Source organism: Scyliorhinus canicula, chromosome 18 (genome assembly GCF_902713615.1).
Source record: "Scyliorhinus canicula chromosome 18, sScyCan1.1, whole genome shotgun sequence".
Classification (NCBI taxonomy): domain Eukaryota; kingdom Metazoa; phylum Chordata; class Chondrichthyes; order Carcharhiniformes; family Scyliorhinidae; genus Scyliorhinus; species Scyliorhinus canicula.
The window spans coordinates 79,929,196-79,946,371 of record NC_052163.1 but is presented as its reverse complement, the minus strand read 5'-3'; the positions used below and the strand labels follow the sequence as shown (position 1 = coordinate 79,946,371).

Here is a 17,176-nt window from a genome sequence, read left to right as displayed (position 1 = left end):
CATCATAAAAACTGACGTGGAGATGCCGGCGTTGGACTGGGGTGAGCACAGTAAGAGGTCTTGCAACACCAGATTAAAGCCCAACAGGTTTGCTTCGAATCACTAGCTTTCGGAGTGCAGCTCATTCGCCCGATGAAGGAATCCACAATGTGTGTACACAATCCCTCATGGGTGGCTTGTTCTTTTATATCATTGTAAACACATAACACACCTAAACTAATTTGTTCTTTGTGCGCTCGCCAGGTGTACGCCCCAGGGGACCTGTCGTGATTGGCCGACGTAAATAGACAATCTAACACGGGTTGGGGAGGACAATTATCAGGAGTAATAATGACGTTTAAATGTATTCAAAAATCCTCCAGCATGAGTTTGAAAACTGGCTAATCTGTTACATCCCTTGCCTTGGGCTGTGTTTTATTTATATTTTCCTGGGATTTGGGCATTGCTGGCAAGGCCGGTATTCGCTGCTCATCCCTAGTTGCCATTGAGCTTAGCGGCTCCTCGGCAATATCAGAGGGCAGTTAAGAATCAACCACATGGCTCAATCTCTCTTCATAAGAACAATCCAGCGTCGCACTGTGGCATAGTGGCTAACACTGCTGCCTCACAGCGCCAGGGACCGGGGTTCTATTCCAGCCTTGGCTGACTATCTGTGTGGAGTTTGTACGTTCTCCCCATGCCTTCATGGGTTTCCCCTGAGTGCCATGGTTTCCTCCCACAGTTAAAAATGTGCAGGTTAGGTGGGGTTATGGTGGGCCTAGCTATGGTGCTCTTTCAGAGGGTCAGTGCAGACTCGATGGGCTGAATGGTCTCCTTCTGCACTGTAGGAATTTTATGGTTCCCTCATCTCTGGACTCAATCTAGTGAACCTCTTTTGAACCACCTCTAATGCAGCTACATTCCTCCTCAAGTATTGAGACCAAAACTCTCCACAGTACCCCTGGGGCAGTCTCAACATTGCCTTGCACATGTCCTCATGTCATTAGCCTGGACCTCTGGATTACTAGTCCCGTGACATTATCAACAATGTCACGGTATCCCAGTGTTTCTCAAAATGGCCTCAACTAACTCACTACAGCTTAATGACAGGGTATGGAGCTACATATCAAACCATGCAATCACTGAATCAACAGGAGAAATTGATATAAGCCATTGTACTGAACTCAACTTGGAGTGTTTTCTCCTTGTGTTTCAGGTGTTATCACACAGTATGGTCAGATCGGGAGGAACATCACACTATTATGTAAAACCACAGGTAATAGAATGGCCGAATGGCGGCTGAATGACTCAGAAATCATCAGAACCAAAGACATGGAACTAACTGGAACAAGCCTCACCCTCTTCAACGTCATTGAATCCCAGGAAGGGCGGTACAGCTGTCACAATCTGGAGTCAGGCAATGTTTACAGCACAGTCTCATTGCTGTTAGGCTGTAGGTTTAAAGCGAATTAAATTAATCGCGTTGTCATTCAATGTCAATCCTTGGCAGAGTTCCCGAGATTATGACAGTCTCAGCAATTCACTTTGAAAACTCTCCAGAAAGCAAGTTGTTAGGTACACTCCTGTGTAGCACCTTTGTAAATGTGTTTATGGAATGTGTTTTTTAAAATTACGATCCTGGACCAGACCCAACAGTTGCTAGGATACTGGACAGAAACCTCAATATTTTGTTTTAATTTGTAAGACTGTGAGGAAAGGATACTTCATTCCAGGAGTGATTTCACGCACAAATAGTGATATGGTATATTGAAAAACTTCATTATAACACTGTATTAAAATATCTTTAACATCACACAAGAAAATAATCGACAATTACCCTTTAAATAATACTACTCAGTACAGTAACTGCTATCTTTATTTCTACTCAAAATAACAGAAGCATCTCAGTTTCAAAACCACTTTTAAACATAGTTGGAACTAAGGAATACTTGCACAGAGATGTCTTTTGAGTCTGTTTGAAACAGTAGACCTGAACCCTGTCCGGACCATGCAGAATCTCAGCTGGATTTCTTCAGAAACCTCTCAGCTTGCCTTCCAGTCACAAACTAAAAAACTGAACCTCAACATCTGACTGCTTCAACCCCTGGCACTTCCCATTAACTACATCATCTCACTAAACTGAACACAATGTGTTGAATTGTCTGATTTTGAGGCTATGTCCTACGACCAAGATATCTGCAGAAATGGACGGAGAATTGCCAGGTCCATGGCCGTGCATGTGCACGGCGGCGATCTGCAGCTGTCGCGCCGTACAACATGGTGTCGGCCATGTGCGGACCCAGCCTGCCAGATAGTGCCCCCCTGCAACACCCCTTGCCTCTCCCGGACCACCCCCCCCCCCCCACCAGTCCCCCCAGTCCTCGCAAAAGTACCCCCAGCTAGCAGAGCGGCTCCCTCCCTGATTATGATGCTGCTGGACACAGTCCGCAGCCACCATGCGAGGTCTCCGAAAACTGTGAGCACACGTGCCCCACACTGTCAGGAAGTCGGCCCATCGGGGGGAGGGCCTCAGGTGATGTCCTGAAGCCGTCCCAACGGTGTGTGGGGTACTCAGTGATGATGCTGTTTTTGAGGGGGCGGAGCATCCGCAAAATGGCGCCACCCCTGTTTTCGGCATAAAAACGGATTCTCCTAATCGGCACCGAATGCGATTTCAGCATTGGCAATCGGAGAATCCAGCCCATTGTCTTTAATTAACTACTCCGCAAGGAACCCTCGTAATCCAAACAAAACTTCATCAGCCCAGACATTTACAATGCTTTCATTCCACCTCTGGCTCCCAAAAAAGCTCAGCTGTCTTGCGAGCCAGGATTTTTAAACACACTACTGCAGCAGTCATATACTCACTAACCCAGGCATATACTCACTAACCCAGGCATATACTCACTAACCCAGGCATATACTCACTAACCCAGGCATATACTCACTAACCCAGGCATATACTCACTAACCCAGGCACATACTCACTAACCCAGGCATTTACTCACTAATCCAGGCATATACTCATTAACCTAGGCATTTACTCACTAACCCAGGCATATACAGTAGTCCCCCGTTATACCGCGCTCCGCAATACCGCGGTTCGCGATATACGGCGGGGGGGCTTATGGACCCCAACTGTCAGCTTCCCTCTCTGGATCAAAGTGAGCCGGCCGCTGAAGTTGACACTGCCGGCTGATTGGAGGGAGATTCAGTTAGAGAGGAGCAGCTCACACAGCGTCCGGAAGTGGATAGTGCAGAGCTACAGCTGCCTCAACCCTGCACAGCAGACAGGTTCTTTAAACCGGTGGCGGTCAGAACATATTTTTGAAAGGCAATCCTTTCCTCCAGTTTGGTGAAACCCAACAGAGTTCCTGGTAAGTTTCTGTGGGTTTCCCTCTGGAATAACTCCCAGCCTCATTCTGTGGCAATCAGTTTTATGTTTTAATTAGATCCACGATGGGGGTTTTAAATTGATTTAAAAATCTATGCATGCGCTTCCCATTGTGAGTCTACGGGGGTCTGACCACTCCCCCCGCCCCCCGTAGACTCACAATGGGAAGCACATGCATAGATTTTTAAATAAATTTAAAACCCCCATCGTGGATATCCGCGGCTCGGATGCAACACGGTGGCTGTCTTGGACCCCAACACCCGCGTTATAACGGGGGACTACAGTACTCACTAACCCAGGCATATACTCACTAACCCAGGCATATACCCACTAACCCAGGCATTTACTCACTAACCCAGGCATATACTCACTAACCCAGGCATTTACTCACTAACTCAGGCATATACTCACTAACCCAGGCATATACTCACTAACCCAGGCATATACTCACTAACCCAGGCATATACTCATTAACCCAGGCGTTTACTCACTAACCCAGGAATATACTCACTAACCCAGGCAATTACCCACTAACCCAGGCATATACTCACTAACCCAGGCATATACTCACTAACCCAGGCATTTATTCACTAACCAAGGCATTTACTCACTAACCCAGGCATTTACTCACTAACCCAGGCATATACTCACTAACCCAGGCATTTACTCACTAACCCAGGCATATACTCACTAACCCAGGCATATACTCACTAACCCAGGCATATACTCACTAACCCAGGCATTGATTCACTAACCCAGGCATATACTCACTAACCCAGGCATATACTCACTAACCCAGGCATATACTCACTAACCCAGGCACTTACTCACTAACCCAGGCATATGCTCACTAACCCAGGCATTTACTCACTAACCCAGGCATTTAATCTTTACTGCACCAAATACAGAGAAGACAATATGTCTAAAATTTCTAAATTTATCACACCTGCTCCCTAAGAATCATAAACGTTACTCATTTCTAAACACAACAAATACTCTGTAAGATACATATCATATTACATTTAACCATGCAAATTTAAACATGCGAATAGTCAAGTACGGTTTTTCCTTTCCACCTTTGAACGTTCGTGTCTTCTCACATTTCAAAGCCATGATAAAGCATCTGCAGTCATGTTTTCTCTTCCTGCTGCATGTATAATTTTAAAATTAAATGGTTGTAGCAATAAACTCCATCTAAACAGTCTTGCATTTCATTCCTTAAACTTTTCCAAAACCTTTAATTGATTATGGTCTTAATATAAAATTGTCTCCAATGAAATGTTAGCAACATAAATGTTCAAATGCTGTAACGCCAATACCAAACTCAATGTCTCCTTCTTGATGGTTGAATGTTTCTTTCAATAAGTATTTAGTTTCTGAGTACAGCACCAATGGCCACTTCAGTCGCGTAATTGCCACATTAAATTGTTTGGCATAATTAGGTGGTTAACAGTTTTCAGATTGTTAAATGCCACCCCCGACATTCTAACGTCCACTGAAAGTTCAGTTAGTGCAGCAACCACACCGCTAAAATTTGACACAGATTTCTGGTAGAAACCCATAAATCTCAGAACATCTCTCCTCGTTGATGGTATTGGAAACTCCCCCAATAGCTTTCATTTTCACATTCCATGGGGCCACCTGACCATGTGCAATTGTATGGCCTAAGAATGTGACTCGCTTTCGTTGAATTTATTTTTAGCCAAGTTTACCACCAATTGAGTCTTCTGTAGTTGATCGAATAGCTGATTTAAATGTTCCAAATGTTCCTTCCATGTTTGACTGAACCTTGCTGGTCAATCATTGGAGTGTTGCTGGTTGTTTCTTCATTCCAAATGGCATAACTTTAAACTGATACAGATGATTTGGTGTCATAAAAGCCAAAACATAATTCATCCCGTCTGATACAGGTATTTGCCAATATCCTTTAAGTAGGTCAAGTTTCTGTAATAAAATTAGCTGGTCTCACCATTTCAACACAGTCTTCCAATCAAGGAATAGGATACAAATCTGATTTTGTAACTGCATTGACTTTTCTATAATCAACACACAATCGTTCTGTTCCATCTGGTTTTGGCACCATCACAATTGGCGAGCTCCAATCACTGCAACTCACTTTTATTATATCATTCTTAAGCATGTTTTCTCCTTTTGTACCTGTGCTGACTTTAGTGGACTGAGCCTGTATGGATGTTGCTTAATTAGAGTAGCACTTTCGACATCTACATCATGTATAATTGCTTTTGCACTTCCCAATTTGTTCCCATATATAAGTCGATGTGACTGTAATTATTATTTCAGGTCACTTTGATTTTTCTCAGGAAGGTCATTCAGTAATTTTTCCCAATTTCTAATTTGAGAATGTGAAATTCAGAATCACCTGAATTTATTACTTCTCCCTGAGTAAGAATGACAAACACCTCCTCCTTCTTTCCTTCTCCATCACGCTGTGACAAATTAAAATGTTTTTGAGCCAACTCCATTCCTATTAATCTCTCCCTAAAGCTGAACACATAGTCCAACAACAGTCTCAGAACGTTGACTCACCAATTTCTCTTTGATCAATTGAAGTTGTTCTCTTACCTCATGACCAAAAATCAATTTGAATGGACTGAAGTTAGTTGATTCATTAAGTGCATCTCTAATTGAAAATAGTACAAATAGAATTCCTTTATCCCAGTCCTCTGGATAATCCTGACTAGAGGCCATCAACATGCTTCTTGCCACCTTTCTAATGCTCCTTGTAATTCTGGATGATACCCATTTGAGTAAAATTTCATTTTTGGCAGAGGATCCAGACAATCAATTAGGACCCTCTTAAAATGTTCCTCAAATGCTGGAATGGGTATTAAGAGTGCTGGTTTGATTACCGCCTGAAGTTTCCCTATTACCTGACATGTGTGACATGTATGACAAAATTTTACTACACCTTTATGCAGTCCAGGCCAATAAAAATGTTTTTGTATTTTTGCTTATGTTTTCTTAAATTAACTCCTACCGGAACCTCATGTGTTACCCACAATACTTCCTTTTCATAATCCACCGGTTATACCACTTGCTGAACTTCTGCCATTTTTAATCTTCCTGAATATGTAAAGGTCTCCATTTTCTCATCAATACATTCTTTCTAATGTAATAACACTCTGGTATACAATCAGATTCTATCTCTGTAGATGCTTTCTGATAAAACTGCTTTTTCTCTGACTATCTAATTTGATTCTCTAGTTTCTATCCATCACAGATTGAAATTGATGTTGAAAACCAAACTTTGCTTTGTGAACTAATTCAAATCATCTGCCATTCCTGCTGCTAATTTAGCAGTTTTAACCCTTTGCCCTTCCACATGAGTTCTCACTACTGCATGAAGTGAATCTTTAAATTGCTCCAAAATAATTGTTTCTTGAAGAGCATCATATGTTTTGTCTTTTTTAAGGCTATAGTCCACCTGTCAAAATTATTTTGCTTAACGCTTTCAAATTCTATATATGCCTGACCTGGTTCTTTCCTGAGATTTCTAAACTTCCGGCTGTAGGCTTCTGGTACTAGTTCATATGCACTTAATATGTTTTTTCTCACATCATCATAATCCCTAGATACTTACTGTGGTAGTGATGCAAACACTTCACTCGCTCTACCTGCTAACTTTGTTTGAATAACAATACTCACATGCTCTTTGGCCAATTTAATTGCTTATCCACTTTCTCAAATAAGATTAAAAAAGGCTTCCATATCTTTTTCATCAAACATTGGCAATGCTTGAATACATTTAAACATATCCTTACTAGGCTTTAATGGGGAGTGTTTTATCTTTCCTCTAGACGTTCCTCAACTTCTGCCTTTAACTCCAATATTTTAAGTTGATATTCTCTTTCCCTTCCCAACTCTCTTTCATTCATTTCCATTTTGTGATGTTCAAATTCTTTCACCTTTCCCTTTCCCTCTGCCAGAGGAAACTTTCTCCTTTTCTTTTATTTCCAATTTCTTCAGTTCTATTTCTTTTTGTTTATTTTTTTCCTGCATTTCTAATTGTTTCATTTCTACTTGAATTCTAGCTAATTCGGATGATTCAAGCTGTGTCTCTGACAAATTTAAATGCTGGGCTATTGTTTGTTTTATCTCCAAAAGGTTAGGTGGGGTTACTGGGTTACGGCGATAGGGTGGAGGTATGGGCTTAAGTAGGGTGCTCTTTCCAAGGGCCGGTGCAGCCTCGATGGACCGAACGGCCCATTTCTGCTCTGTAAATTCAATGATCTTCCTAACCCCTTCAGAAAAAGTAATCTGCGGCTTGTTCACCAAATCCAAAGGTTTTGTTTCAGTCACTCATTGTAAACTAGCCCAAGTGACCTCTTCCACATCAAGGAAAATGTTTGCAACTGAATGAGACATTTTCAGTCACTCCCTATTTAAACAGTACCCCCTGAGAGAATGTACCTTTTCCACACACACTCAGGAGATGAGTTACTTGCTGCAGAATTCCCAGCCTCTGACCTGCCCATGTAGCCACAGTATTTATATGGCTAGTCCAGTTCAGTTTCTGGCCAATGGTAACCCTGGGATGGTGATAGTCGGGGATTCAGCGATGGTAATGCCATTGAATGTCAAGGGGCGCTAGTTAGATTCTCTCCTGTTGGAGGTTGTAGCACTGGCATTCATGTAGCACAAACCTTGGAACGGTTTCTTATAATAAAGGTACTAATTAAAGGAAAGTTGGTGTAATTGTTACTGTTGAAGAAGTAAGGCTTGGAATTATTCTGCAAATTGTGAACAAGCCTCCTAATAAGGTTGGGGTCTGGGGCAGAGATTTTGTGTTTGATTTTATTCCCACCCGCCGGTGTTTCTGAAGATGGGGAGCTTCTTGTAAAGTACAGCATGTGTCTTGTCTGCTGCCTTCCCACCCAAACTCAACCTATCTTCCATTTTATGAGGGACAGTGGAGGCGTAGGATGGCCCCCTCACTCTTGGGCCTATTGAGGCACTTTAGTGGCCAATTAATGGACACTTTTGCCAGGTGAGTTGCTTGCTGGGCAGCACCTGCTTTGGCGAGGCCCCCGGTGCCCATCGGATGCATCCTCACCCAGGTCGTATCAACCTATAACCTTCACCACTGAACCTGTCAAACCATGCCCCTCCCCACCTCCCTCACCCCTCTCACGGAGTCTGCCAGTCAGGACCTACTAATGGACCGGATTTACCTTTCCTTCGGTTACCATAACCCCCTCTTTCATAGAACAGTACAGCACAGAACAGGCCCTTCGGCCCTCGATGTTGTGCCGAACAATGATCACCCCACTTAAACCCACGTAACCCGTATACCCGTAACCCAACAATCCCCCCATTAACCTTACACTACGGGCAATTTAGCATGGCCAATCCACCTAACCCGCACATCTTTGGACTGTGGGAGGAAACCGGAGCACCCGGAGGAAACCCACGCGCACACGGGGAGGACGTGCAGACTCCACACAGACAGTGACCCAGCCGGGAATCGAACCTGGGACCCTGGAGCTGTGAAGCATTGATGCTAACCACCATGCTACCGTGAGGCCCCATGGGCCTTCATCAGTGTACTGGCTTCATCAGGGACTGGCTGTAGTCCCAGCGTGCAAACCTGCCATTGCTGGGACTACAGAGCTGCTGGGCAATCGGATTGGCCAGAATGCTCTAAGAGGGGACTTGTCCCCCAGACGGGGACAGAAATTTCCCCTGAGCCAATTAACGTCCAGGAGAGTGGAAAATGACTGAGGGCAGCCGGCTTTTGTTCTCAGGATGCGGAGATGGTAGGAGCACAGGGAATATGGCGCCCTTGAAATCCAGCTCATGAGGTCCACTTTCCCTCTCTTTTATGGATGCACACACCCACCACAGCTTCAGGCACACTGAGCTACATATTGTGATCTCCAGGGGCACACGACTGTGGGAGATGTTCACCATTAGAATACAAACTGGCAGTCTCTTGTCAGGCCAGGCTTGTGGGAGTGGTGGTGGGTGGGGGTGGTGGGGGGTGCTTGGGGCGAATCCACTCAGAGCTGGGGGGAGTAGATGCCATTTCTGTGTCCAAGTCTCCAACCTATCCATTTCCTATTGAACCCTTTGACATATCCATATCCTTTTGAACTCCGCCAATCTTTGTGTCATCCGCTTCCTTAGCTGTGAACCGCTGAAGGGGATTTCCAAGCACTTCTTTGGGGTAACCCCCCTCAATATGATGTTGGGAGCTCATAGATTATGGCCAGTATGCCACAATTGAGGCATAAACCTGATTAACAAACCAGAGTTCAATCTTAATCAGAGTCGGTATATGGAAAAATTCACATTGGTGTAATTCTGCACCTAATTGGAGATAACTAGAGGGAGATTAATTCTGTATCTGGCTATGTTTTACACTGTCTGGGAAATTGTGACTCTGACACCAGATACCAGGGCTGACATCTGAAATGAAATGAAAATCGCTTATTGTCACGAGTAGGCTTCAATGAAGTTACTGTGAAAAGCCCCTAGTCGCCACATTCCGGCGCCTGTCCGGGGAGGCTGATACGGGAATCGAACCGTGCTGCTGGCCTGCTTGGTCTGCTTTAAAAGCCAGCGATTTAGCCTGGTGAGCTAAACCAGTGTGATAAGCAGAGTTTTAGAAAATGAGTTATGGTGATGGTAATACACATTATGGAGGGGCAATTTTAACCTAACTGTCGAGAACTGACAGGATTGGGTGCAATGCTGGCTTCACACTCCATTCAATTAAGTTCTGATTGGGCGAGTCGTAAAACCAGTGTTGCACCCAGTCCAGTGGGTTTTCTGCCTGGCAAGTCAGCTTAAGGTAACTAACCCTCCTCCTTGCCCATACACCCCCTACCCCACCCAGTATATTACCAATTCTGAGTTACGGATCTCAGGGAAGAGGAACAGGAGAGTCACTGCTACTCTGCGCCTCAAGTGTTGCAATTACCCATCATGATTTCCAAATTACAGATCCACCGGGAAAGCCTCAGGTTGCATGTTGGTCAGTCAGATATCCACTGAATGTTGTCTGCTCCTGGAAGCTGGAAAACCAAACCTACCTTCCCACACGGATCAATGTCACATACAGGTAAGGAAAGTCCATTAAATAAATGGGTGTGTGGAGGGCAGTGGGAGGGGGGGGTGGGGGGGGTGGGGGTGGGGGGGGGGGGGGGGGGGGGTGGGGGGGGGGGGGTTGGAAACCTTTTCCTCTGAATTGGGTGTCAATAATGAGGCATCTTCTATTCCAAATGGTCACTTATCAAGAGGAGAGACATTATGAAGAAATACAGAATTTGTTGAAACATGGATCTTTGCTACAGGAAGGGGAAAGAAGTCAATGAGGAGCCCCAAAATGTGAGTCAAAAGTAATTTATTTCCGACTCACAGATAGGAAATACTACACTAAGCAACTGTCTAGGTCCTAGCCGGGACCATCCTGAGATGCCGGCTCCCTCCTGGGCTAGCTTTTATCTTGGGGAGTTAACTAGCCTCCTGTTGGGCCTGCGCCCCTCAGCGGAGGAACCCGTACTCCACAAGCCCCGTGGAGCGATAAACCAGGTCACCCTCTTGGGTTTCATGGGGGTTATAACATCCCTCCCACCCCAAAGTTTGTATGTTCCTCTGTAGTGAGTGGAGGAGGTTGTCTTCTCCACTTTGTCTGTGATTGCATGATTGCACCTCCGGCTGTTGTGGGGCTGTGTTGGGGGGTGGGAGGGGGTGGGGGGGTTGTAGCTTGTTGAGGAATGTTGTGTTTGTGTCAATCATCTGGAGGGGTGGTGGTGTTATGGACCAGGGTTTAGAGAACCCCAAAGTGTATCATGGAGTTCACCTGACCCACAACTTTTAATAGATTGTGATTATGGGGAATACATGGGCCTACTCTGCAAGTGTGATACAACAGAGATCCACAGTACTTTTAAATTAAAACAATGTTTATTTATGATACCAGTTAACACTTTATAAACCCCCAGTAAACATCTTAACAACTATCAACACCAATAAATTCCCCAAAGACTACAGTACTCTATAAATAACTCTTAATCTTTTGTTGCAACATCCATAAGACAAAAAAACCTTTTTACAGAAAGACATCAGGTTTAACTTCTCCACAGAAACAGGTATTATTTTTAAATCACCAAAGGATCTGGAGACAGTCTTTAGATTGCAGAGCGATAGATTAGTACACCTTCTTGCTTTGACTGCAGCTATCAAGCTCTCAAAATGAAACTAAAATGCACCCTGTAGCAGACAGCCAAAGTGAAAGTAAAAGCAGGCAGACAGCCCAGCTCTACCCACACTGATAAACACCCATTTCTTAAAGGTACATCTACTATAGCTATTTAATAAACACCCATTTCTTAAAGGTGCTCACACATGACAGGGGTTACCATTGGCAACTATTCCCTGGTGAAACCATCATTTCAGAACTAGGATGTTTCAGTCTCCATGTCGGATCCTGAATCTTCCATTTCACGCATCTCCGTGTCGATGCACCTCGGGGATGATGTCCCAAATTCCCTTGTGCCAGGCCGGGGGTGCTGATAGATGATTCTTACGATGGAGTATGTCCTGGCGCTGGCCCCCTGTTCCGAAGGTGGTCTAGATGCTTCTGCACCCTCCATTCTCATGTCTTTATCGAGTACAAGATCGGTCCAGTCTGTTCCACCAGCGGGTACACCCTCTCCAAAGTTTTGGACGTATACTGTGCCATATCCTCCCCCAGTCGAGATCTTCTGGCCTGTGTCCGTTTCCTTTGGTACCATTGCTGAAAGTCTTGATTCCTTTCTACTTTCCTGCTAATCTCAAGGAACGTTAGGCTAAGGCCAGTTCTGAGCCTCCGGCCCATCAACTGTTCCGCCGGTGCCACACCAGCCGTGACATGTGGTGTGGTCCGGCAGCTGAACAAGAAGCCCGCCAGCCTCGTCTCACGGATCCAGTGGCCTGTTTCCTCATGCCCTACTTGAAAGTCTGTACTGCCCGTTCAGCCAAATCATTTGAGGAAGGGTGGTAAGAGACTGTCCGGAGGTGCTTCAGCCCGTTTGTCTTCGTAAAACATGCAAACTCCTCGATGGTGACTGAGGTGCGTGACTATTACCTCTGGGGTGCCATGGGTACTGAATGAGAGTCGTAGATTCTCGATGTTGGCCTTTGAAGTGGTGAATGATGTTTGGAATGCGCGTCCACTATCAGCAAGAACATTGAGCTTTGAAAAGGTCTGGAAAATCCTGCATGTAGTCGCACCCAAGGCCAGCTCGACCTTTCCGATGGGTGGAATGGTGCAGCTGGCAGAAGCTTCTGATGTTCCTGGCAAGTGGTGCATTTCAGGGCAGTTGCTCGATCATACCATCCAGGCATGGCCACCACACCTAGCTCCTGGCTAGCATTTTTATCTTTGACACCCCCCGGGTGTCCATTGTGTAGATCTTGAAGTATGGTTTGTCTGCCCTGACTTCGGATTACAACGCAAGCTTCTCACAGAGGGATGAAGTCCTCCATGCTGAGCTCTTGCTGCTTGGTCTCAAAACCTGTAGCTCCTTTGTCAGTTTCCCTTGCTGACCCCGTGTAAGACAACATGGCGTAACTTTGCCAATAACGGGTCCTTCTCCGACCAATTGCATATTTGTGCGGTGGTGACTAGCAAGATATCCATGAAATTTATGGTTGCTACCATCTCGTCAGTCCTTTGGAGATGGGAGGTGGTGTGTCGACAACAGGGGCGGGCTCAAAGCGTTCACATTTGCGATCTGCACACCCGGGCAATGCTCAAACACGTACTTGTACGCTGCTAACAATAATGTCCATCGCTGTATCTGGGCAGATGCTTTTGGGGGAATTGTCTTGTCCTCTTTAAACAATCCGAGCAATAGCTCGTGGTTCATTATGATGGTGAACCAATGCCTACACACGTACTTGTGAAATTTCTTCACTGCAATGACTACAGACAGCCCTTCTTCCTCAATCTGGGCATAATTGCGCTCTAAAGCTCCAAAGTCTGCGATGCATAGGCTATCGGTCTCTCCTTTCTGTTGTCCATGCAGTGGGATAACACTGCCCCGATTCCATATGGAAAGATGAAGTGACCAGAAGTGACCATACAAAGCTTTGAGGGGCCAAAATGGGTCAATAATCCTGATGACAACAGCCGCCGCTTCACTTTGGTGAAGATTTCTTCTTGCGACGCTCTCCATGACCTTGATGTTGCTTCAGTAGCATATGCATTGACGCGAGGATGGTTGCCAGGTTCCGGATAAATTCCTGTAATAATTCACGAGTCCTAAGATCCACCGCAATTTGATTGCACTCTCCAACATGGGGGCTTGTTTGATTGCTCGCACCTTCTCCTCTACTGGGTGCATGCTGTCTCGGTCGACACAATACCTTAAGGATGTGATCTCTTTGGTATAGAAAATGCATTTTCCTCTCTTAAGGTGGACACCTGTCTCAGAAAACCAGGTTGCTCAGGTGATCCTTTTCGGTGGCTGCGGTGACCAGGATGTCATTCAATTAGACCGCCATTCGTGGTAGTCCCTGTAGGATGTCCTCCATGATTCTCTGGAAAATAACGCAAGCCTTCCACTCCGAATGGCAACCTGGTGTGTTCATAGAGGCCTCTGCGGGGATTAATGGTCACAGATTTTCTGAAACCTGATTTTAGCTCCAACTGGAGGTTTGCGCGACTCATGTCGAGTGTAGAAAAAGTGTGTCCTCCAGCCAACTTTGCGCAGAAGTCCTGTATTCATGGCATCCCGTATCTGTCCAAACAAGAGGCCTTGTTCATTGTTAGCTTGTTATCCCTGCAGAAGTGGACAGTTTTGTCTGGTTTCAGTACGAGGAATACAGGCGCTGCCCAATCTGCAAATTGTTCCAGCTGGATGATTCCTAGGTTTTCAATTGTCAGCAATGCGCAGGGAACTGGACGGGCCCTGAAGTACTTTAGTTGGGCCTCAGGGTTTGCATGTAGCTTGGCCACAGCACCTTTGATTTTACCCAGGCCGTCCTGGAAAACCTCCAGATATTTCCCCAGGGCGTTGTATAATCCCCCAGCGCCCATCCTGAAAATCTGATGCCAGTCCAAATGGGGAGCCTTTGCAGCCAATCATGGCCCAGCAGGCTCCGGCTGGGGCCCCGTAAAACTATCAAAGACAACCTGACAAACCTCGATCTGTAGGCAACTGGGATCATTGTTTATACCTGCGATGGCTCCTGGTCACCCCATGTATGTTGCCAACCTCACCTCGGTGTATCTTAGGGTCAAATGCTGGATCTTTTCGAACATCTGCCATTCACTCACTGAGACTGCAGCCCCGGAGTCCAGCTGCATTTGTAGTGAGTGACGATCACTTAGATAGTGATTTTGATGGGGGCGACCTATAACATGGTGATGCAATTCAACTGCATGGACTTGTCCTCATCCGGCTGCTCTAGGTGGAGGGTCGTGGCTCTGGGCAGGAGCTTCCCTCAACTTGGGTGCTTGTTGGCTGATCTGGCTTTGCCAGTTCCTGTGGTTTCTTCAGCCACAGGTGCCGCAACACTGGGAATCCTCTTCCAGTGGTTTTGGGGAGCTGTCTGGTCTGGCTGAAGTGGTCCTCAGCCAATAGGCCTGGCTCCGATGGTGTTTGGGCAAGGGTGGGGTCCCAGAGGCCCTGCTCCCGAAGGCCGCTGCTTGTTTGACTAGCGGGCATCCCACACTATTCACCTCCATTCCCGAAGAACCCTGGAGCTCCCGGACTCCCATCTCCACGCTCTCCCATGAAAGGGAGATAGATGTTTTAAAGTCCAATGATGTTTGGCCAGCAATTTCCGCTCATTATCATGTTGTTTACGCTGCACACAAGGCGGCCTCGTAGTGTATCGGATAGGGAAGGCCTGCAGTCGCAGTGTTCCGCCAGTTTGCACAATCGTGCTAGAAACTCAGTAACAGACTCCCAAGGGTTCTCTCGGCCATTTTAAATCGGTATCTTTGGACAGTGACCTGGGGTCATAGTGGTTTGTTACACTCGCCACCAATTCCTCAAATGTCCTGGAGTCTGGGGTCGCAGGGTAAATTAAGCTCATTATGACGCTGAAAGTGGGCGGCCCCACAGTAGGTCAAAAGAATCACCTTCTGGCGATCTTCCCCAGTCAGAGCATTTGCCATGAAGAAATAGCTCATACGCACTGCATATTGAGCCTAGTTTTCCACATCAAACATGTCAAGTCTACCCAAACAGCAGCATTTTTGAAACAGTGCAAACATTGCTTCTTTGTGTCGAGAAAGAAGCAGGCATAGTCTGAGTGGCCTGCAGCGCCATCTACAGCTCCATTTTATCCTTGTTGCCAATATTGTAATCGATGAGGAGTCCCGAAAATGTCGGTCAAAGTACTTTATTTCCTACTCACAGCTAGGAAAAACAGCAACTAAGCAACAGCCCAAGTCTCAGCCTGGACCATTTTAAGATGCTGGCTCCTTCCTGGGCTGGCCTTTTCCTCGGGGTATTTACAAGTCCACTGTTGGGCCTTAGCCCCTCACTGGGGAGCTTGAGCTTGTCAGGCCCCACGGGAGATCAATCTGGTTATCTACGTGGGTCGCGTGGGGGTTATCACAAAAAGGTTGGGGCACAGACCGAAAGAAGTCAAGGAAGAAATAGGGCCATGGGGACAGTGGTAGCTTGGGTCTGAGAGCTGCCAATGAAATGAAAATCACCTATTGTCACAAGTCGGCTTCAAATGAAGTTACTGTGAAAAGCCCCTAGTCGCCATATTCCGGCGCCTGTTCGGGGAGGCTAGTACAGGAATTGAACCGTGCTGCTGGCCTGCCTTGGTCTGCTTTAAAAGCCAGCTCTTTAGCCCTGTGCTAAACCAGCCCTCTAGGATCCATTTCACATATGGCTGTTGTTAAAATGAATTTAATCAGAAATCACTTGACCAGAGGCTCCCCACTGGTCAGGGGACGTTGTGGCATAGTGGTATTGTCACTGGACTAGTAATCCAGAGACCCAGGTAATGCTCTGGGGGTGTGGGTTCAAACTCACCATGGCAGATGGGGAAATTTTATTTTCAATTTAAAATGTCTAATGATGACCATTAAACCATTGTTGATTGTTATAAAAACCCATCTGTTTATTGATGTCCTCTCTGAAGGAAATTTATCGTCCTTACCTGGCCTGGCCTACAGACCCACAGCAGTGTGGTTGACTCTTAACATATGATGACCTAGCCAGCAATGCCCACATGAATGAATAAAGATAAACAGGTGTGCCGTGAAATAAGATTTAAAATTATTCAAATTTAAATAAATGAAACAATTCTAACCTTCATTTCCTGCTCTGTGGTTGACATCTTCAGGTCCCGGCGAACCTCAGGCCTTGTCCACACGTGCCAGCTGGGAAAGGCCTCAGTTCAGATTGTTTTGCGTTAGTAATCCAAACTGCCATAAGTGCAGGGTTTGGTCCGTCCCAGCTGCGGTAAACTCTGGGCCTAACACCCCCTTGCCCCACCCTAGCAAAAAAATCCACCGTGGACTCACCTCAGACAGAGAATGGAAGGAGGAATGTAATTAATATTAAATTGTCCCGGGAAAATAATCTTTCAAATTACTTCAAATTAAGCCAAGATAGTATGACCAGAGGAAACATTTAAATGATTGAAAAGTCAATAAGAATGATTGTTAAAAAAAATATTTTTATTCCAAGACTACTAAGTATTTGGAATAAGACGGATAGTCGATAGGGCTTGATGTTCAGTAAATGGGTTGGGGTACAGGAAGGCTCTCTGTGATGAATGGGCTCCTCTCAACGAGGTTATCTCTCAGCAGGAAGCAGTCCATTT

The 17,176-nt window shown here is 45.7% G+C and overlaps 1 protein-coding gene across 1 annotated transcript in view; it reads left to right on the top strand.

The window, feature by feature from the left end:
• The window catches only part of LOC119953737 (interleukin-27 subunit beta-like), a 47,716-nt gene that overhangs the window by 14,216 nt on the left and 16,324 nt on the right, over positions 1-17,176 (top strand). The window contains exons 3-4 of the mRNA XM_038778302.1: positions 1,196-1,432; positions 10,340-10,457. Of these exons, the coding sequence (XP_038634230.1) occupies positions 1,196-1,432; positions 10,340-10,457 (355 nt within the window). The remainder of the gene's footprint in view (positions 1-1,195; positions 1,433-10,339; positions 10,458-17,176) is intronic.